This window comes from Crocodylus siamensis, chromosome 15, assembly GCF_052110815.1.
Source record: "Crocodylus siamensis isolate JL-2025a chromosome 15, ASM5211081v1, whole genome shotgun sequence".
NCBI classification, from domain to species: Eukaryota; Metazoa; Chordata; order Crocodylia; family Crocodylidae; genus Crocodylus; species Crocodylus siamensis.
Genome location: NC_143409.1, coordinates 38,640,467 through 38,662,195, shown reverse-complemented (window position 1 = coordinate 38,662,195; position 21,729 = coordinate 38,640,467). Strand labels below are relative to the sequence as shown.

The following is a 21,729-nucleotide window of genomic DNA, read 5'->3' as shown; positions in this document are numbered from 1 at the left end:
GTGGGTGCAAAAATCTTGAGGGACATGTGCCCCCCTATTTCATTGCCTGTGCCACCTGCCCCCCTCATGCGTTGCATGTGTCCACGCCCCCGCAGGGCCAGGGGGCTGTGAGCGGGGAGTGAGGGGCACTGGCAGGGTCCAAGGGGCTGTAGGTTGGAAGTGGGGGGCAGAGCACCATTATATCAGAGCTGCTCAGCACCACAAAGCAGCATGGGGGGACAGCTGCAGCTGGACCCACATCCTGGCGAAGGAGGCAGAGGAGCTCTAATTTTCTGTGATAAAAACACCAAAACATACAGTATAGGTATTTAAAACTTACTTTATTATAAGGATTGAGGCACTGATAGACTCCCAAATTGCTTTAAAATTGTAAATATATCAATAAAACCTTGTGTCCAACTTTCTCTCTCTCTCTCTCACTCACACACGCACTTTATTTTCATCAAGGAAAAAAATGAATTTGGGGGAATTTTACTAGAGAATTTGGGATTTTTAAACAGAGAAAACCAGGGTCCTTGGAGATCATGTACTCCAGGCTGCAGGCTGGGATGGGGAAGGATCCTCTGCGTACCCCTGACAGGTTAGCTTTTTGGCACCACAAAGTTTGGGAGTGGCTGGGGCAGAGGTGGCCATGGAGGGATGCCAGCAAGGCATTCGGTGTTAGGGCTGCAGGCCAAGGATGGGTCGATGCCTGTGGAGACCAAGCAGTCAAATGTTGAGAGCAGGGACTTAGAGCCTGGTGGGCCACAACTGAGGGGCTGAGGCTGCATTAGTGCAAGGACACTCCATGGGCTGAAGCCAGTGGACCCAGTGGGCTGCGGGGTCGAAACCAAATTAGAGCAAAGGTCCCTGGGGATGCAGCACCCAGCAGGCTGAGCGGGGTCCTCGGTTCCTAAACCCAGTGAGTGGTTCAAAGGAGGGAGCAGCCCTGTTGGGGCCAGGGGGCCAGTGAACTAAAGCCAGTGTTGAAAGGAGGTAAGAGCAGCTACATGTGTGGCACTGGCATGACTCTGTGGGGCAGGCTGGGGGCCGCAGTTGATGCTCACAAGGCGGTGGGGTTTAGTTAGTGTCTGGAGGCCTGAAGCACTCAGGTGTGGCTGTCAGTACAGGAGAAAGGGCCGAGGACCCAGGATACGGAGGCAGGGCCTAGAACCCAGAGTAGAGACACCAAGACAGGTGCACCCAAGCTGTTCTGAGAGAAATGCCCTGTTCATGGGATAGGGGGAGAATCGGGCCAGAGTGAAACTACCTATGACGAGCAGTGAGACATCTAAGGCCTCATCCAGCTTCCCTAAGTCTATACTTATGTTCCATCTATACTAATCTAAACTATACTTCCACCTATACGAATGTTAAATCAAGCCATGGCAGGATTAATTCAGCTGCCAAAGATGCCGCAACAGCCCTCTGAGGTGGGTCCTGTCACGCTATGGCTGGACCTGTGCTTTTGAAAAAGGGCTGGAGTCCCAAGGCCGTGAAATAGAAGAAGAGACCAGAAACAGCTAGCAGACAGCAAAACCGTTCTACAAAAAGTTAGCTTATTTAGTGTAACATAGGACCATTAAAAAAGAGAGCGCGTGATTGTTAATACCTCTGGAGTGAAAAACAATAAACCACAGTTAGCTGACTCCCTCAGCTTCCTGAATAGTATACAACAGTTGCTCTAGCAGGGGGGACACGTAGGGGGTGCACACTGTTGGCCAGCAGCATCTGCGGGCAGTCAGCAATCCCCGCTGGCCAACGCTGCTGGCGGCACCTGCAGGAACTCCCTGCTCACCGCTGCTGTGCTCCCGCCAGCGCAGCCTTGCCCCCCCCAGCTGCCGGGGGCACGCGCCATTCGTGTGCTGCAGTGTGGAGCAGGAATCAAAGCAGGGTGCTTCTATCCCAGGCAGAAAACCAGCTTCCCTGCTTAGTACATGCATCCCAGTTGGGGGGGGGGAGGGGGGCACGCGGAGAGGTGAGGCTCATGTTGTATGTGAGAAAAATATGGTCATTTTGGGGACTTCAGAATTATTATACATTTTTTCTTAAATTCTGTTTGTGAATTTTGAAGGACAGCCCATGGGGCAAAAAGGGTGAGTAGCATTGAGTTAAACAATGGATTTATATGGATAGTTTAGATGCAGATGATTCTGTTTCAGGCAGGGGTTGGACTAGCTGATCTCTGGAGGTCCCTTCCAGCCCTATGTTTCTGGGATTTCATGTTCTTAATTGGGAATAGATCTAGTGAATACAAGACTAAATGCTTACTGATAGCAGTTGTGTCCTGAACAGTCCCTTGAAATGAAAATGTGACAACAAAAGAAATTTAACTTAATTGTGCATATTTATACCTAATTCAAACAGCTATATGCATACTTTAATATTAAAAGTGCAAATTGGCAATTTGTTTCTTAGTATGACTAATTCAGTGGCCAGGTGTATACACACATGCTGTGTACAAAATGTAAGATGTATGCAGATTAATTGAATATGACTGGCAAAAAAGAGGGGGGGAGAAATCTTATGGTGTAGACATGACAGTTGTATGTTTATCAATACAAGCTGTTAAATGCAAATTCTGAAGATACACAAATGTAGCAAAACTGTTCCAACTTTAACCCAGTTTCATTCACACACCTAAAAGGCTGGGGAACACCCTTCTTGTCAACAGTGGCAGAAAGGGATCTTGGAGTCATATTGTTGACTCCAGGATAAACACGAGCCTCCAATGCGAGGAAGCGGTCAGTAAGGCTAACCACTCCGTGTCATGCATCTACAGATGCATCACAAGCAGGTCCAGGGAGGTGATCCTCCCCCTCTATGCGACGCTGAGCAGGCCACAGCTGGAGTACTGCGTCCAGTTCTGGGCGCCGCACTTCAGGAGGGTTGTGGCTAACTTTGAGAGGGTCCAAAGGAGGTCTGCTCACGTGGTCAGGGGCAGCAGGGCAGGCCCTACGAGGAGGGGCTAAAGGGCCTGAACCTATTCAGTCTACACAAGAGAAGGCTGAGAGGGGATCTGGTGGCCGTTTACAAACTCACCAGGGGGGACCAGCGGGAATTGGGGGAGGCTCTGTTCCTTTGGGCACCACTGGGGTTACTAGGAATAATGGCCACAAATTGTTAGAGAGAAGGTTCATCAGGAAACATTACTTTACAGTGATGGCTGGCTGCCAGGCTCTGGAATGGACTCCCAAGTGAGGTGGTGATCTCTTCTACTTAGGGGGGTCTTCAAGAGGAGGCTGGACAGATATTTGGCTGGGGTGATATGACCTCGACACCTGTTCCTGCCCAGGGCTGGGGGTCAGACCTCATGATCTGTTTAAGTCCCTTCCGACCCCAAGTACTATGATACTATGATTTAGCTCACTTGAGGATCGTACGTGCCTAAGAGTTAAGTTGTAAGAGATGCTGCATGCTCCTGAGCAGCACCAGCTCCCCTTTCCCCTTCTACAATACCTAAAAATATGTTTATTCATACACATAATTTTAATGCATGTTAGATGAAATATGGTACACTGTTGATTTTTTCCCCCCCCTCCCCCCATATCAGATGTGTTTCTCATCTTCATGCAAAGCAGGTGCTTTCTTCATAGAAATGTTTTAAAATCTGAAATTGATTTTTTTTTCATACTTTCATAAAGTACGGTGTGTTAAGAACATAAAAAATGCCATTTACTGTGTCAGACCATAAATCCATGTAGCCCAGTATCCTGCCTCATGCAGTGGTAGAGTGCAGATGCTGAGGGGGAAGGTAAATGGGGCATGGGCCTACCCCTCTTCCATTGCAACTTTCAGCAGTCAGGTTTAGGAAGCTCTGATTTTGAGGCTGTGTCCATATCTACCATGTTTAATAGCTACTGATGGACCTTTCCTTCAGGACATTATCCAATCCCCTTTTGAACTGGATTAAGCTACTAGGCTCCACAACTTTTTGTGGCAGTGAGTTGTATGAGTTAATTTCATCCTATGTGATAAAAATTTTCTCTGGTTTTAAATCTACTACCACCTAGAACTAGGGGACATGTATATTCATATAATAGTTTCATTTTCTGTAATATTTTATTTATGCAAAAATAAGCAACACTAAATGGAGTCATTTTTAGGATTTTTGATAATGATAAGCTCTTCCAGTTCGTTATTCTTCTTAAAATTTTAACTGAAATAACTTCCTTAACTGTATATTATGAACCATTCTGTTTGTTTTCTGTGTAATGAAAATGATGGTTTGTACCCAAAAACCTTTCCTAAATTTGAAGAGAGTAATGTTTTTATCAACTTTGATAGAACCTAGATTAAATAATCAGTTGAATAGGATATGAAACATTCATTTGCATGTGTACCTCAGTCTTCAACTGATGAAAAGACACAGAACAGATAAAAATGTGCTTTGGCTTCGAGTGTTTTTGATGTTTAGATGAAATTTATTCTACAGCTTCTGGTTGCTATTTTATCACCTTTCTTTACCATAGAACGTCTTTAAAAGTAAAACGATCAGCTACATCTGACAGTAACAATCTAAATTTATTTTGTTACCTGGTGTGGAAAAAAAATGTAAGGCATACATGTAAATCACTTGCCTATTGTCCCTGATTCTATCTCATCCCTAAAAAAGGTCTCTTCGCAGTTCTCAAAGATCTTGAAGCAATGTTGTCGTGCCAGATCTACTATGTAGACTACATTTTTTGTCAAATAGTGCTTTACATTTTCTAATTTAGCAAATTCAGCCTATAGCAATATGTTACCAGTTTTAACTATAAGTGAGCCAGTAATACAGTAGTTAAAAAGGGAAGGGGTAATAATGTGCATACATCTCCAAATCTTAATAGCTAAAACGGAGCTGCAGTCAGCATTGTTTTTAGACATGAGGTTTGTAATTGGGAAGTGACTGGAATGTTCACTCTGCATCTTTGAAATAAAATGTTTAAATACTATACAAGACATCAGAGGACTGTTGGTTAAAATATAATCAATAGCAGATTGGAGATGCGTAAGTGAATGTATCCCATTGAGGAGAGCAGAATGGCAATGTAACATTTATTATTCTACCCATCGCATAAATTCTTTTATTGTTTTCCAGGTCATAAAGTCCTTAAAATAATTTTTATGATGATATTTAAGGTAAAAAAATCAGCTACCTTTTCTTGCATTTGTGAAAAGGGATTATGTACTATTGTACTAATTGGCAAATTTAGTTCTATGCTTACTATATTACAAACGACAATGAAAATACATTAGCATTCCTGAAATTTAGAATAGTAAATTGCATTAATTTATTCTGCAGTGTCTGGTATGCTACTTTGGAATGCTTGTCATTCATTCATTCCTGTCATGCAGCTAGCATAGGGATCCATCCTACTCTTCTAGAAGGTTTGACTCAAGGACTCCTGTTCCACCCTGTTTATAAATTTGCTCAGAATAGAGCACGCTTGCACAGACATGACTAAAAAAAGAAAAGTGAAATGCAATGAAATAAAACAAATGAAAGGAGAAAAAGGACCATTCCACTAACTTTCAGAATAACACGTCAGACCACATCTGCTTGGTTTATTTCCCTCTGTTGCTCCAAGGACTCAAAATCATAAGCTGATGGTAAATTTGGAGCTTCTTATATTCCAGAAATGTTAGAGCTCAGGATCAGTTAGGAATTCTGATAAACTTTTCCTTGGTTGCATAGACACCCACTGAAAGCATAAAATTTTGCTCTGTCTACTTCTAGCAGCCTTTCTACAAAATATAATTTTTGTTATAAATGAGGGTGCAGAGGGGAGTCTCTTTCTCACCCTCCCTTTAACACCAAGAACAGACAACTACTATAGCAGCTCTTGACAAGTATTCTGTCCCTCACACAACTGAAGACTTGCAATCAATAGAATCATTGCATCGAAATTAGCTAGAAAAGGAGGGTGCAGATTATTTAACCCATTTATTACACAGTGGAACCACTTAGCTTAACCAAGCTCTTGCTCTCAGTCTGTTAGTAACAATAAATCTAATTTGTGTGGTTAGTTGTTCATAATTTAACTTAATTGCAGCCCAATTTCTACAAATACAATACAGGTTTCAACTAATTTTAGCTAAATAGAAAACTAGAAGGGTTTGTAGTATTCCATTAAGATAATTTGGGACAAAGAAAATATCACAAGGCTAATTTTCTGATGGGCAAGTTTCTAATTAAATTTAATTCAAGCAAATTAATGGATTTTTCTTGTAAATTCTCAGCCAATTCATTAAGTTTTTAAAGAATGAGTGCTGTAAATTTGGAGTGAGTAATGCTGTTTTTTGTTAGAAACAAGTAGTTGAGTCCCAGTTTTTTAAATAGAATTTTAATTTGGAGATGCTGCAATCAGTGCCTTCACAGTGGAAATGTTATTTGCCGAAAACGTTTTTGTATTGCTATCGTACTTGGAGTTAGCGTATTGCCAAATCACAACAATGCAGAGATGGCTCTGAGATTTGAAATTTCTTAAGTCACTTTCATTTCTGTGCATTGCAGACATGATACTCAAGGCATTTTAGCATTTTTTTGTATACTTGCAAAGCTTATTATGCAGCATTCACATAAAAGGTTGTGCACCGTTACATGCAGGTAACTATTACTAAAGTAATCAGTCAAGCTTTGAAAAGAAACCTATCATCGGTTGTTAAGATAAACATTTAATTGAGTATTTTGATGCATTCTTTGTAGACATTTGTTTGTATTTTTAAAATTTTGTTCTATAACCTATTTTGTAATCAAAAGAGTTTTTTTTCATTATTGCATAAAAAAGTTAGACAAAAATAAAACTGGGCAGTTGCCAGTAGCAGTTAGGTGTTAGCTGATAGCTGCAATCTGTAACATAATGTAAGTGATACCTGTTGCATTTGAGGGATCATTTTTTTTTTTTTTATCCTTAACCCATGTCCTGTTAATTTAGCTCTTGGTTTTGGTGAGTTTGATTATACAGTAATATTTTTCAACCACTAAAGGTGCAATTCTTTGTTGCCTTTGCCTTCCATTAAACAGACAAAGTACAGAAAAGTATTACCCTTAATCAAGGAAATACAAGACTGTAAAGGGGGGGCTATATAAAATATGCTTATTATGGTGCCAATAGGCCATAAAACCAATGAGTCCAGTCAGAAATTCCCATGGGAGATATGCTAGTGTCACCTTGTTTCTATGGTAATCTGTTACTATCCCACAGACATTCTTTTCAGAGTATGGAGCCAGATTTTGAAAAGTACAGACAGAGCACCACTGGCTGCTAGAATCTGGTTTATTTAGACTCTAGGCATGTTGTTGTAATTTATATCAGCCCAAAAGTGGGGGTGGCACAAAGTTCATGTCTCATAAGCCTTTCCTACAACTCCTGAGCACCAGTGGATCAAGCTGATTCTGGTGTGAACTGGGCCTATTACGCTTTTTTTGACAACTCAGTACAATGACTAATACTGCTCCTTAGCTTTGCAAAGCCTCAGTAAAGTAAGAACCACATGGTGTATATTGTCAGTTTTCCTTGCTGGTCCTGGAATCTAATGAAGCTGCTGTAATTTTTCTGACGAGTCGTATAAAACTTCAGGATTATGACTGTTGCACCTGCTGAGTAATCATAATATAAATCTCAACAAAAATGTATTTTCATTCTAGGACATTAGATCTTGTTCATGATAGGCATTCTTCTGGTAACCTATTTCTCTAATTGTGCTAATATTATTATTATTATTTTTACTGCATAATTTAAGACATCAAATGGCCAGATGGACTACAACAGTAGTGCTCAACTTCTTGGCCCCATGGGCCAGCTTAGTGGTGTGGGGCTGGATTGGGTACTGGGGCCTGCCACTGCCCCTGTGTGCGGGGATTGGATTCGGAGAGCATGGAATCCCGCACTGTTTGCCAGGACTGGGTCCTGGGGGCCTGGTACTGCCCTGTCCCATCTCCCACACCAGATTGGGCCCTGGGGCCCAGTACTGTTCTTTGCCAGCCCTGCGTGCTGGGATCAGGCGCTAGACCCAATGACACCTATAGGTCCAGAGATTTGGCAGTAGGGAGCAGTGCCACCATTCCTCTGCTACTAAAGTTGCAGGACCTATGAGGTTTCCTGTGGGCTGGATGACACGGTGCTGCGGGCCAGATCTAGCCCTTGGGCTGAAGGTTGAGTACCCTTGACAACTGAGTTTAATATTTCTTCTTATTTGTTTTATTCCTGTTCTACATCTGGGAACAATACCCAGCAATAAATTGCATGCTACTTCAGCTTACTATAGTTTGTGGGGCTGAGTTAAACAGAAATGTTGCATCCTGACAGTTTGATTTTTTTGGGGTTAGATCTGAATCTGTCTCTTGAGTTTTGCCTGTTATTGCTAAATGGTTTTAGCTCCATTTTCTGGGTGTATGCTGTCAGATTATAGCTAGAATGCTAGTAAAATGGAGGGAGTAGTGTAATAGTGCTTTTTAAAGAGTTACTTTTATTAAGGTTGTGGCAAATAAGCACAGATCTGTGTCTAGGTCAGTTTGGTCCCTGCCAGTCTTACTTCTCTATGAAATTCCTTCTCTGTAAAAGGGACTTTACCTCCTGCTTACAACCCTTAGGATGGCACCACACGTTTTCATGCTGCGCATCTTGCTAGCTTCAGCAACTAGTGTAAAAAACTGTAATAGTTTCCATCTCTTTTGTCTCTTCAGAAGTTCCTTTTCCCAGTTGCAAATGTCAGGCATTATGTGCTCCATTACATTGTCTTCACTGAGGAAGATATTGCTAGTTGAAACATATAGCAAGTCTAGACTTTTCTGTACAGTGGTAAGTCCAAAGTTAGTGTGGCCTAAGAACTGAAGTTACCTGGAGATTGTATTACTATCTCACTTCTGGAGGTAAATCTTCCAAATCATTTTGAGATGTCATACATAAGAGCTGTAAATCCTGAAGCTATTTTTTAATTTGATTTCATCAGTGACCACTACATTCTAAGAAAAAGTAAATGTTAACACACATAATGGTATCTGTGTGATAAATTGCACCATTGAGTATTTTATTTGCATTCTGGTCACTAATTCATCTCTCCTGGAATTACCATCATTGCAAACTGCCCAGCTGTAAAATAAGCTCCCCCATTTTTATATCTGTGTTGAAACAAGCGGCAAATAACTGAAGAATTTTTCATAGTTTCAAGACTTCACCTTCAGGTAGTTCAAAACTCTTTATGTCCATCATATGCAAGACCATTTACAGCTCTTACATATGACATACCTGGCATATATTTAAAGCAGCTATGATAGAATTCAAAACCTCTTCATATTACCATACTTTGAAAATGCTTCCTAAATATATGAAGCTCCCAAACTTAGCATGGCCAAGTGAAGTTATGATATCATAAATTGGGTTTGTAAAATGTTGAGCTCTGTAATGTGATCAGTATTTTTCTAGACAATTACTTCTTTGAAAAAAAGAATTTCAAACCCTTCATAGCATAAATGTGTATTTCATGTAGCTTCTCAGTTCTGTTGATGGACATCAGTTCCTGGCAAAAATGAAGGAATAATGTGAGCAAATTGGCTACAAATTTATCTAGATGGGACTAAACTCATCTGATAGATGTGGGGAATAGTGTGACTTTTAATTTAATTGTTTGTCTGGCCTCTGTGCACAAAGACGTCATGCAAGCAATGTTGCATCCATTTTGGCTTCTGAATTCTCAGCTGAGAGAGGACTGTGCTGTTTAGTCTGCTGGCTATCAATATCCATCTCTGATATAGGGAAGATGTCTGTAAAGTTTAGATATTTGAACCCAGATCTCCCAAGTCCCAAAGGCTCTGATATACATTTTTATTTAATTTGGAGAACTTGGGAAATCAGCCTGTGCTTAAATCTCCATCTACAGAATGAAGATAACATCATTTCCTTTCACTCTGCCTTGTTTGGCTGCATCATAAACCTTCTGGGGCAGGACCATTTGTTTCTATGTTTGTTCAGCTTGTAGCACATTGGGTCTGATTTTTGATGGGGTGTTTATATATGGCTCTGATGCGTAAATAGTAAATTAATGGGGGGGCGGGGAACTGTTTCACTGAAACAAGGCTTTATAACCTGAAGGATAAAATGCTGTTATAATCTTTGCCCAAAGACCACTAGAGAGGTTTTTTAACCTCTACATTCAGCAATAGCTTTCTTTGCAAGGAAGCATGAAACAAAAGAAAAAACAATGCCATCTGTTCCTTGTCTCTACTGGCTACTTTTGTTGGCTTTAAGAAGGAGACTTTATAACTAATAATACAAGACCCAGTGTCACACTTTCCCCCTGTCTTGTCCCTCACCCTGTCTAGGAGGAATGCTTGCTCCAGACCTCCTCAGCCTTTTCTGATTTATCTTTTAGTACCCTCTGAAGCCAGTCCAAGTGTGGCTTTCTAGCTTCTGGGATAGGGAAAAGCCTTGGTTTCTTCTGACTCCAAGACATCCAGCTTTTCGATCCTTGATTTCCACCAGCTATTCGTGGCCTTGCCTTATAGAGCTGCCTTCCAGTTTATCTCCTGAAAGAGGCTTTACCTATTTCAAAGAGAATGAACTATTGCCAAATTAGCAACGCAGGCCACTCTTCTATAATGAAGGCATTTAGTGGGCCAAAGCCCATCCTGCAAGAGATTCTCTGCCCCCTCCAGAGTTAAGTACTTCCTCTGACTCCAGTCCAGCATTCACAGTCCTGAGTGTCCCAAAGCAAGCTCAGGTATTGTCTCTCCAGTCTTCATAGTTGCACTTGAATAAGTTACTTAAAGAACGGCAAAGCGGCTGGACTCAACAACATATGCATGGAGCAGATAAAACACTCTGGTCCCGCAACCAAGTTATGGGTATTTTGCATTTTTAACAATTGCTCATCAATCCTTAGATTATCTAGATCATGGTAACAAGCCCATGTTATAGCTCCATTAAAACCAGGGAAGGTTGCATCTAGCCCAGAGAACTTTAGGCCTTGTCAGTCCTGTGTCATCGTTGTAAGTGTGCCCGTCTCCACTCGATGGTTCGCTCCCGCGCCGCCTTTGCCCGAGCAGCTGACCTTGCTTACCATGGAACCTTGTGTAGACCCCAGAGGATACCTTGATTACCTTCAGGGTGTCCCCCAAACTTGCCTACCATAACTTTGGATGGCCCTTCAGTGAAGGGGGTCTCCTTTGAGGATGCCACCAAAGTTGTCACGCATCCCGGCGGACGTCCGTGGGGTTCGAACCTCCCCTACACCCTGGCCATACGCCATCCTTCGAGACAAGCCTCAGGATCTTCTACGGCTATCCCCTGTTGATGTCTTCCTCGGTCCCTATGCGTCCTTCCTTGCATACGGGCGCCTCAGGCTCTGGCCAGTCCTGGAGGGTCCGGTGACATAGCCTTTAGGATTGTCTCTTTCAGTGCCCTGCGCTTTCTATGGCTGATGCCTTTGGTCCTCACCGTGTTCTCACGTGGTTTCTTTCCCGTCTTTGAATGGGGTCCCTGCTACCCAAGCCTGGAATGGAAGGCCCCGCTAACCTGCTCTAAACAGGGAACTAAAATAGATCAGCCCGAAAAAGGAAAACGCAACCGATACCCTCATAAAACTGATACCCACCATAAAACCCCAAACCCCAGAAACAACCCAACGTGACAAAAATAGAAACTGACAACATGACTACAATGGAAACGAGACAAAGAACAAAAAAGAAGATGAACAACCACGGGGAGAGGCCCATGCCCCCTTAGCCCCTAATGCCCCTAGGCTAGCATGTCCTCTGGGTCGGGGTCCACGCCTGCACCCCAGCCAGGGTCTCTCTCCTCCCCTCCCCTCCAGGATCTGCCTCCACCCTGGACCTGCGGCACCCATCGCCTCTGATAGGACCTCCCACGCCGGCTCTCACTAGCCGCTGCCGGCCTCTCTGCTGGCTCCTTTGATCCCCGCTGGACTTCTCTGAAACGGGGATCCCTCGCATCTCCTGCTGCTGCTGCCAGCCTCCCTGCCGGTTCCTTTGATCCCTGCCGGTCTTCCCCGGCTCAGGGATCCTTCGCAGCTGCTGCCACTGCTGCTGACCTCCTTGCCAGCTCCTTCGATTCCCCGCTGGTCTTCCCCAGCTTGGGGATTTCTTGCAGCAGCTGCTGCTGCTGCCGACTGCAGCGACTGGATGTGCTCTGCCCAGCGGTCCCCCGCCACTCCTCCAGCCCTCAGCATCCCTCTTCCTGTGCTTTTGGGGCTGATTTTTTTATCTTCACAAGGTGACGCCTCTTCATGACATCACATGGCCCCAGCTGGAGATGGGTGCAGCTGATAAACTGCTCAGGTGGTTTTCCCCAGCGTACCTCCTCGTTCCTCGGGGCCCCTGCAACAGGTATGTTTTTTTTCTTCTTTTACTTCAGTTTGGGGTCTGCCTCTGAACGAGGTATCCCCCTTGCCTGATCCTGCATCCCTGAGACAGTAAGCTTTATAAACATTTCATTCTCAATCACCTTTTACCTCATATTGAACAATATCTAATACTAGAACAAGCCAGATTTAGACCAGGCAAGTCCTGCACTAGCCAAATACTAAACATCACCCAGCACATACAAGATGGATTTGAGAAAGGGATGATAATAGGTCCTCTATTTGTAGATCTGTCAGGAGCATGCAACATAGTCAGCCACCAAAACCTGCTTGCCAAGTCTGTAATATGATGCACAACTACCACCTAGTGCAGCTTATCCAATCTCTTTTGGAGATTAGATGTTTTTATGTAGAACCGTGCAAGAAACAAAGCTGCTGCAGACAATGATGAAATGGTCTCCCACAGGGTAGTATGCTAGCACTGATCATTTTTAACATGTATGTCAATGAACAACCCAAAGAGAGTAATACAAGGAACTTCATATATGCTGCTGATCTACGCATTGCATCACAAGAGAAGGACTTTACCGCTGTTGAGAACAGACCGTGCACTTAACAACCTCTCAGATTACTACGGTAAGAACTAGCTTCATGCCAACCCAACCAAGATGCAGCTCACAGTTTTTCACGTACAACACAGAGAAGCCAAGAGGAAATTAAACATCATCTGGGGTGGAATCCCACTGACTAATCACCTGAACCCTGCGTACTTGGGGGTTACATTGGACTGACCACTAACCTTCAAAGCGCACGTAAAGAAGACTAAAGGGAAAGTCAATGCCCACAACAGCATACTTTGAAAGTTGGTCATCTCAAAGTGGGGAGTGAACCCAACTACATTATAAATCACTGCTATCACCTTGTGTTACTCCACTGCCGAGTATACATATCCAGTATGGGAACAATCAGTTCATGCCAAGAAAAATAAACCCAATGCTATATGACAGCTGTCGTGAAATAACAGCCAACACCAAAGGATAGCCTGTACTTACTGGCTGGCAGTGCACCACCTGATATCAGAAGAAAGGTAGCAAGCCAGACAGAAAGACCACAGCAGATAGAAGACCTCAAGCTTCCACTCTGTGGTCTCACAGAAGTAACTAAATGGCTTAATGTGAAAGAGTTTTTCGTGACTAGTGTTGCACCATTGAACACTATGGTTTACAAGGCACAACTGAGGTTATGGAAGGAAAAATTACATGCAATCAGGTGCTCTGAAATAGATCTGGACCCCAAGGAGGACCTTCCAAAAGGGGCAGATCTAGATTGGCCAACATGGGGATCTCTGAATCACTGGTGCAGGGAAACTGGAAAATCAGAAACAAGCATGATCAAATGGGGCTACTCTAATGACATGAATATATGCGAGTGCAGTGAAGTGCAGACTATGGAGCGCATGCTTGTTTACCAACTCCTTGGTGAGACCTGTATGAAGGAGGACCTTGCTGCAGCAACAGAAAGAGCCGTAGCTTGTGCACAGTTCTGGAAAAAAGTCTAGTTTATGACAAAGACATCTAGAGGAGAAGGAGAAGAAGAAGAATAGTTGCAAACCATAAAACTGCTTGGTGGTTTGCTCTCTTCAGACTCTCCATCTCCTGCACTGACACCCTGCTTGTTCAGGCTGCTTTGTCCATTCTGAGACAAGGTTCTTTGGGTAAATGGCAATACTTTTCATTAGACCAACTAAATAGTTGGGGAAAATTGTTCCTTGCAAGCTTTTGGGTACAAACGCCCTTCTTCAAGCATAGGGAGAGTCTGCTGTTGTTTTGTGCTCTCCTGGATGGAATAGAAGCTAATGTGCAAAATACAGGCCTGTGAAAATGCAGATATGTGGCGGTCAGGATCAGAGACCATGGGAGACAATAGGTGTGAACCAGGTGAATGGTGGGGTAGGGAAGAGTGGAATGTAGCTGGTAAAATATAAAGAAGTTACCTGGGATTGTCAGATGGCAAGCAGGTTATAATGTGCCATAAATCCAATATCTATATTTACTTCATATTTTTTTGTATCCAGTAGATTTATGAAGTGAAGTTTGTAGGCTTGTCTATGAAAGATGTTTTGTAAATTCCCTTTGAGGACCAGAACTGAGAGATTGGAGAGCGCGGTTGTTTGTGAGAAGTGTGCACCCACAGGTAATTGGGTAATTTTTTTTTTGGTATGCGTTGTTGTTTGGTTTCTTCTACATATTTTCCATCAGGGCATTTAGTGCACTGGATGAGATGTATTAAACTTCTGGAGGTGCAGGTGTAAGATCCAGGAATGGTGATGGTTTTGTTGTGGGGTGTCGTTATTGTGGGAGTAGTGGAGATTTTTTTAAGAATTGGGTCTTCTAGTATGGGTTGCAGTTGTTTGAGGACTTTCTGTATAGGTTCCAGGGAAGGATGGTATGTCATAACTAATGGTGTGGAATTTGTGGGTTTTTTTCTTTTTGTACTACAGCAATTCTTCACATTCATTGTGATGCTTTATCTCCCTCAGCTTCCCTGGTTTGGGTGTGGCCTCCAATCCCAGATTGTTAAAAAGTCAAGGAGGCTGTTCAAATCCTTGTAGATAGATGCTCTTCTGGTTTCACTGTCTCTTAACCACTTCTCCCCTCCTTCCTCCTCACATGTTAGTCAGGGCAACAAAGGTATGCATCCTTTTTAAATGTATTCATGTAGCATTGTAGACACATTTGAAAAATTGCCTGTGTTCACAAGCTTTGCCATGCATTTTACTATGTGTTTGATCATTCTTAATATTGACAGTAGTTGACAGAGGCCACACCTCTCAAAACCTATTCCTAAAGTGTTGCTGAGACACAGCATAAGAGATGCATCATCATATATTACATTCATTTTTAAAAGGGAATGGGAACTTCAGTTAATATACCGAGGTTTTTATTCTGTTGTAATGGCTGCTTTATATTGATACATGTTGCCAACATGCTTTGATAACCAACATTTAATGTGAAAATAGTGCATGATAGAAGTATAACTCAGTTTCATGTCTAAAACTTGGGCATAAATGTGACATTATCAATTGGTTTACTGGATGCAAAAAAAAAAAAGTTAGCAGGAATGACGAGTCAGTGATTTGGACTGTAAATCTCCATTTTTATTGGTTTTAAAGATTTTTATCTTGATTGTCCTCCCATGCAGGGTCAGCTTTACCTGCTGGTGACAGACCAGGGGTTTCTTACAGAAGAGAAAGTTGTTTGGGAAAGTTTACACAACGTAGATGGTGATGGGAATTTCTGTGATTCTGAATTTCGCCTTCGGCCTCCATCAGACCCAGAAACTGTATACAGAGGGCAGCAAGATCAAATAGATCAGGTAAATCTATTGTGTATTTCCAGTTGTTTGTGACTTAAATAGCTAAGGGTGTACCAATGATGTCAAAGGAATCATTAAAATTAATTTCAACTGGAGCAGTTGAAACTCAGTAATCTTGGCCCTGAGTGATTTGAAAATCCCATTTAGTATCTTAAAAGCGTAGGTCATCATCAGGGATCCAGGTTTTCCATTTGCTGTGGAAAAACATGGATTTCCCCCCTTTAAAGGTGAAAAACTGCAGGAAACCATGGTTTCCTCTTGTAGGCTGGCAAAGTTCCAGCCTGCAAGAGGCTGCTTGGGGCTACAGGAAGCAGTCAGGCAGGGGGTGCCATATGTAAGGGCAAGGGATGGAGGAAAGGGGCACAGGCCACATGGAGGGGAGCAGGGCACGGGTAGGGGGGGCCACATGTCCCCAGAGATTTCTGTACCCACAGTAGGGCACAGGGCTGCAGTGGGGATGGACCAGCTCTGGAGGAGCTACCTCCATGGCCCAGCAGGCAGGACCTGGCACAGGAGGGAATGCTGCAATGCCATGACCACCAAGCTGAGGTGCCCCCTGCCTGTCTAGCAGGATCACAACTCTGTGCTGCTGCTGCTGCTGCCACTGCCGTGGCTGCACATACTGTGCGGTGTGGTGCTCCCTTCAGCACCAGGCCCCCCCGCTGGGCCGCACTAGTGGCTCGTGCCCAGATCTGGTCCAGTAGGCTGCAGCCACCCGCCATGCTGTGGGAACAGAAATCTTGGGGGGCATATGCCTCCCCTGCTGTATCACCTTGGCTGCTCTGCCTCCTCTGCCATGTCACCTGTGCTCCTTCCACCTTCACCACCCACCCACCCACCCACTCCCTTCCTTCCTCACAAATTGGAGGAGCTGAGGGTTGGAAGTGGTGGGGGGGAGCTGCAGGTTGGGAGTAAGGGGCAGGGAACCAGCAGTATCAGGGCTGCTCAGTGCCACAAAGCATCAGTGGGGGGCAGCCACAGCTGGACCTGCATCCTGGTGAGAGCTGGGTAAGGGAAGCTCTGATTTTTCCATGAGAAAAAAACAGAAATCAAACACCAAAATTTATAAGTATTATCAAATTTATTTCATTATAATGATCAATGTGCTGATAGGCTTCCAAATTGCTTTTAAAATTGTAAATATATCAATAAAACATTGTGTTCAACTGATACCTATATATGTATAGTGGCATTTCATTTTGATCATGGAAATAATAGGCCAATACAGCTCCTCAGAATAAGATATACAGTAATGCCCAGTGCAGTCAGTCCCCCTCAGCACCAACTCTTTTTCAAGTCATGCTGAGCCACTACATTGCATACATTTTGACTTCTTCACTCTCACAGCTGAGCTGTGCCTCTCTTTTCCCCCAATTCTAATTATTCCAGTTTCTTCCCCAGCCTTAAATATCTAACAAACCACCCCAAACATTTCACCCAGAGTCCCTCTTGTCCCCCTCTCTCAGCATGTCGCATACAATTAGTGTGGCCCTGCCCTCCATGAGGTGGAGCCAGACCATGGTGCCCTGCACCTCACCTGCATGTACATTTTTTGGACTATCCCAGGACTCATGACAAGAACACCAGTCATGAATGTGGACCTAATTAGCATATAGGGATATCTGGAGTACATACACTACTGAGCACTGGTGAACTGTAGAGTCACCATGGCTTGAAATGCCATTGACTCTGCTGAGGCCCATCCCAGTGAACTGTAGGGCAAACCATGAGTCTTTTGGTTTTGGACTAATATCATGACTGGCTTGTGTTCACGCCGACAAATAGATGACCACGGCTCATGGACCTACCTTGGTTCTATGAAACCCGAAACAAGCTTTCCAGCATGTACGGTCTGCAGAATGCAGGCCGCGCAACCGTGATTAACCACAAGAAGACGTTGGAGGCGGTGAGAACCAAAGATGCCATGTCGCTTGTGGACCTGCTCCCAGGTGATGCTCGTCAAGCTGTGTGGGAATGCATCTTCCACAAGGACCTGTGTAAGAATCACAGAGTTCTGAAGTGGCTGGTAGCCCATTAAGCCTCTGCAGTGAGGGCTTGGAGACCTAGAGAGGGTCAGCCAGGGAGACCCAACTGTCCAAGAGCAACCTGGTCAAAGAGCCACAGACTATCGATCACCTTCTGTGGCTCTGCGCTTACACCAAGGAAGTGTGGAGAAAGGTAAAGCAACTCTATGAAGCGGTGACAGTTTGAACAGTTGTCAAGAAAGGTGGCACTGTATGGGCAACTGACCAAACACTAGGGAAGCCCATTGGCCTGTTTCGATCAGTTCATGTCCTGTGCCAGAAGTGCCCTGTGGAAGGCCAAAAAACCTCCTAATGTACAGACACGTGAACCTAGAGGTGATAGACTGTGTTAAGATGGGTCTGAGTGAATTCCAGTCCTACTACCAGAAATCGGTAACAGAGGATGGTGAGGATGCAGCCATATCCACCTGGCAAAGACACTTGGCACAGGATCTTCCAAGCACCCCCAGTGGAGAAATGGACAATACCAGTAAAGAGGATGACGAGACAACTGGATCTAGAGGCAGCGAGGAGGACAGCAGCAGCGGATTTTCCAGCTGGAGCAACAGTGATAATGGATGAACTAAGACTTGGAACCCAATAACAGGGGTGTGGACTGTGGGACTATGTTCAGGGTAGGGAGGCTGGCGGGCATTTTGCATAGAAGCGCAGGTCCACGGGTGCATATATTGTAACAGGTTTATGGGTTTTTAAGGCATGGGAAGAAAAGTGTACTAGAAGGGGGGGTGTAACTTCTAGAAAGAGAGATGTATATATTTCCTCTGTGTATGTAATTTGTATAAATGTAGTTAGTCTACAAGGTGAAATCTATCTTGCCAACTGCTTGACTTCAAATTAACATGGCTAACTATGTCTTGCTATACAACAGTATTCAGAAATCTTAAAGGAACTGTACGTATTCCTAGCAGAACTTGTTTGTTGATTTGCTTCTGATTTAGTGAGCTCTTTCAAGTGGCTTTGCAACCTAAGAAACCATCCAGCAAGCGTAATGGTTGAATTCTGCAGGTCTTGCTTCAGTGACTTGTATGACTTTCATATACAGCAGAAGAATATTGACTAATGGTGAGTTCATTTCTTAGGACTATCTGATGGCATTGTCTTTACAACAAGAGCAGCAGAGCCAAGAAATCAATTGGGAAGAAATCCCTGAAGGAATTAGTGATCTTGAGCTAGCCAAGAAACTTCAGGAAGAGGAGGATAGGCGAGCCTCTCAATACTATCAGGAACAAGAACAAGCAGCTGCAGCTGCAGCTGCAGCTCAGGTCCAGGTGAGCATATATACTCCATGGTTACAAAATACAAATATTAGCTTAATTTATTTTGTGCAATTACATTAAGACTTTACTGCTGTCTGAGCTTAGTTCACCAATACTAAATTTCCACTAGCATGAAAGAGAATCTGATTATGCATATCGGTTTCTTTTCATTGCATGTTATATGACTGTTCTGTGGAAAACATCTATACTAACATTGTTCTGCAGTTGCTCCAGTCTGATCTAGGCAGGCAAGATTCTTTGGGTAGATGTGATATTTTTAGGGGTGCACTGATGGAGATTTTGGGGGCCAATACAGATAGCTGATTTTTAAGGAGGCATATTGGCCAATAACAATCTGATTTCCAATGCAGCTGCATGCAGCCGGTAAACCTGTTGTGATGAAGGGGGGAGGGAACGGGCATGGGGGGGGAGCAGATGAATGCCCCCCACAGTGAGGGAGGGAATGGGGCTGGAGTAGGTGCTGCCTAGGTGGGGTGGGGCACAGGACAGGGCCGTGGCTCATCCAGGGGGCACGGGGAGGGAGGAGGAGCAGCTCCCCAGGAGGACACTGGGGGCAGTGGGGCATGTACCCCTGAATCTGGGTGGGGTGGGCTGGGGCTGGGGGGCCATGTTAGGCTCTTCCCGGCAGTGGAGGCTGGGCCACGCTGTGCTTGGGGCAGCATCACTGTGAGGGGGCTATGGGGGGAGGCTGCAGCCACCCCAAATTTTGCTGTAACCCCCCCCCCCCAGTAGTCCCCTTCCAGTGCCACTGCTGTCCACCCCAAACACAGCATGGCTCAGCCCAGCCTTACTCTGGCACTGCCCTGGCCAGATCCAGGGGCACATGCCTGCCCCCCACCTTCCTGTGCTCCCTGAATGAGCCACAGCTCCATCCCGTGCACTGCTCCAGCTGGGGAGCACTTGCCCCAGCTGGGGAGCTCCTACCCCAGTTCCACTCCCTCCCTCACTACAGGGAGCATTGATCTGGCCTCCATGCCCCTTCCCGCTTCCACCACAACAGACTTACCAGCTGCACACAGTTCTCCAAACTTCCAGGCTGTGCTAGCCACCCACTATGTGCTATGCTGTGGCTGCATGCATGCCTGGGCATTTATCAGCCAAATTATCGGCCACAACTGGCCGATTTCTGATATAGTCAATTTTCTTTATATTGGTGCCAATCTGATATTGGACTGATGTATTGGTGCACCTCTAATATCTTTTATTAGTCCAACTGAGTAGTTGGAAAAAAGTTCTTTGCAAGCTTTTGGGTGTACAAGCACACTTCTTCAGGCATACGGGGTTTCTGGTGTTCTGAGATCTCCAAAGAATGAAAGAAGCTAAAAGTGTGACAAAATGTCAGTGAGAATGTAAATAGATGGAAATTAGGAAAAACAAACGGTAGGGAAGGGGTGGGAGGGAAGGAAACAAGGAGGAAATAATGCCAAAGATAAGGGAGATTCTACTGTAGTTGAGTTCTCCAAGGTAGAAAAGAGGCAGTCTGTGAAAAAGTAAATGGCTGAAAATTAGGAAGACAAAAGGGTAGGAAAGAAGTTGGGGGGGAAGAAAAGTGTAAAAGGTAAGGTCAGGCAAGTACCTGGTGAATCGGATGTCAGGCAGGTTGTAATGTGTCATAAAACCAGTGAATATATTGAGTCCATGACCAATGTCCAGTAGATTTGTGAAGTGCAGTTTGTAGGCCAGGGGCAGGCAATTATTTCAGGCGGAGGGCTGCTTACTCAGTTTTGGCAGGCTGTCAAGGGCCCTGTGGGTAGCCCTGCCCCTTGACAGGTGCCTTACCCCCTGGTCATCATCTTGGGACCAGTGTCCCAATGTCTTTGGTCCCAAGACACTGATCCCATGTCCCAGGGCTAGCACTGGTGGGGCCCAAAGGAGGGCACAGGTTGGTAGGGGTCTGTGAAGCTGGGCTGGGCTGCACCAGCAAGGAGAGGAGGGAGCTGGCTCAGCTCCATAGAAACCCTGCTGGCTGGGACCCTGTGCTCCTGCCACCCTGCTCTGGGCCTCACCAGCACTGGCCCTGGGACACCAGTGCGGGCCCCGTGCTCCCGCTGACTTCCTGCCCACTTGTTCCCAGTGCCCCCCAGCCCTGCGGTACAGGCGGGGGGCAGCGCACAGCCCCAACCCCCTGCTCGCCAGCAGGGAAGAAGCTGGTGGTGAGCACGGGGAAAAGCAGCCCCTTGTCCACCCTGTGGCTGGCAGTCCCTGCTGCGGGTGCTCGAAGCAGGCACAGGCAGCCCCTCACAGGCTGCAAGCAGCTGCAGCACAGGGCGCCGACCACAGGGTGACTGAGGGGCTGCTTCTCCCTGCGCTCAGCACCAGCTTGTAACCCGGCCCTGCTGCCAGCCTGGGCTCTGCGCCATCTCCAGAATCACCCGTCAGGGCTGTGCGCAGCAGCTGCGGCCCCCCTGCTTGCTGCGCTGGGCAGTGTTAGCTGCTGCTGCCTGTCCAGAGCTCATGCACTGGGCAGCACAGAGATGGTGGTGGCAAACACTGTCTGGTGTGGCAAGCAGGGGGGCCACAGCTGCTGCCACTATGTTCAGCCCCAACAGGCGAGCCTGGAGCCGCACAGGGCCCAGGCTGGTAGTGGGGCTGGGTTACAAGGTGGTGCTGAGCGCGGGGTGGGGGAAGTGGCCCCTCGCCCACCCCATGCCTAGCGCCCCACACTGCAGTCGTTCGCAGCCCACATGGAGCTGCCTGTGCCTGCTCAGGACAGCCCTGCATGGGCTGTGAGGTGGCTGCAGTAGGGAGCATCA

The 21,729-nt window shown here is 45.3% G+C and overlaps 1 protein-coding gene across 4 annotated transcripts in view; it reads left to right on the top strand.

Moving 5' to 3' along the window:
- The window catches only part of MINDY2 (MINDY lysine 48 deubiquitinase 2), an 80,661-nt gene that overhangs the window by 38,274 nt on the left and 20,658 nt on the right, over nucleotides 1–21,729 (top strand). For all 4 annotated transcript variants that reach the window (XR_016439381.1, XM_090029301.1, XM_090029303.1 and 1 more), the window contains exons 7-8: nucleotides 15,481–15,654; nucleotides 18,779–18,967. Coding sequence is in view for 3 of the 4 variants with exons in the window: in XM_090029301.1 (XP_089885427.1) it covers nucleotides 15,481–15,654; nucleotides 18,779–18,967 (363 nt within the window). In the remaining variant the exon portion in view is untranslated. The remainder of the gene's footprint in view (nucleotides 1–15,480; nucleotides 15,655–18,778; nucleotides 18,968–21,729) is intronic.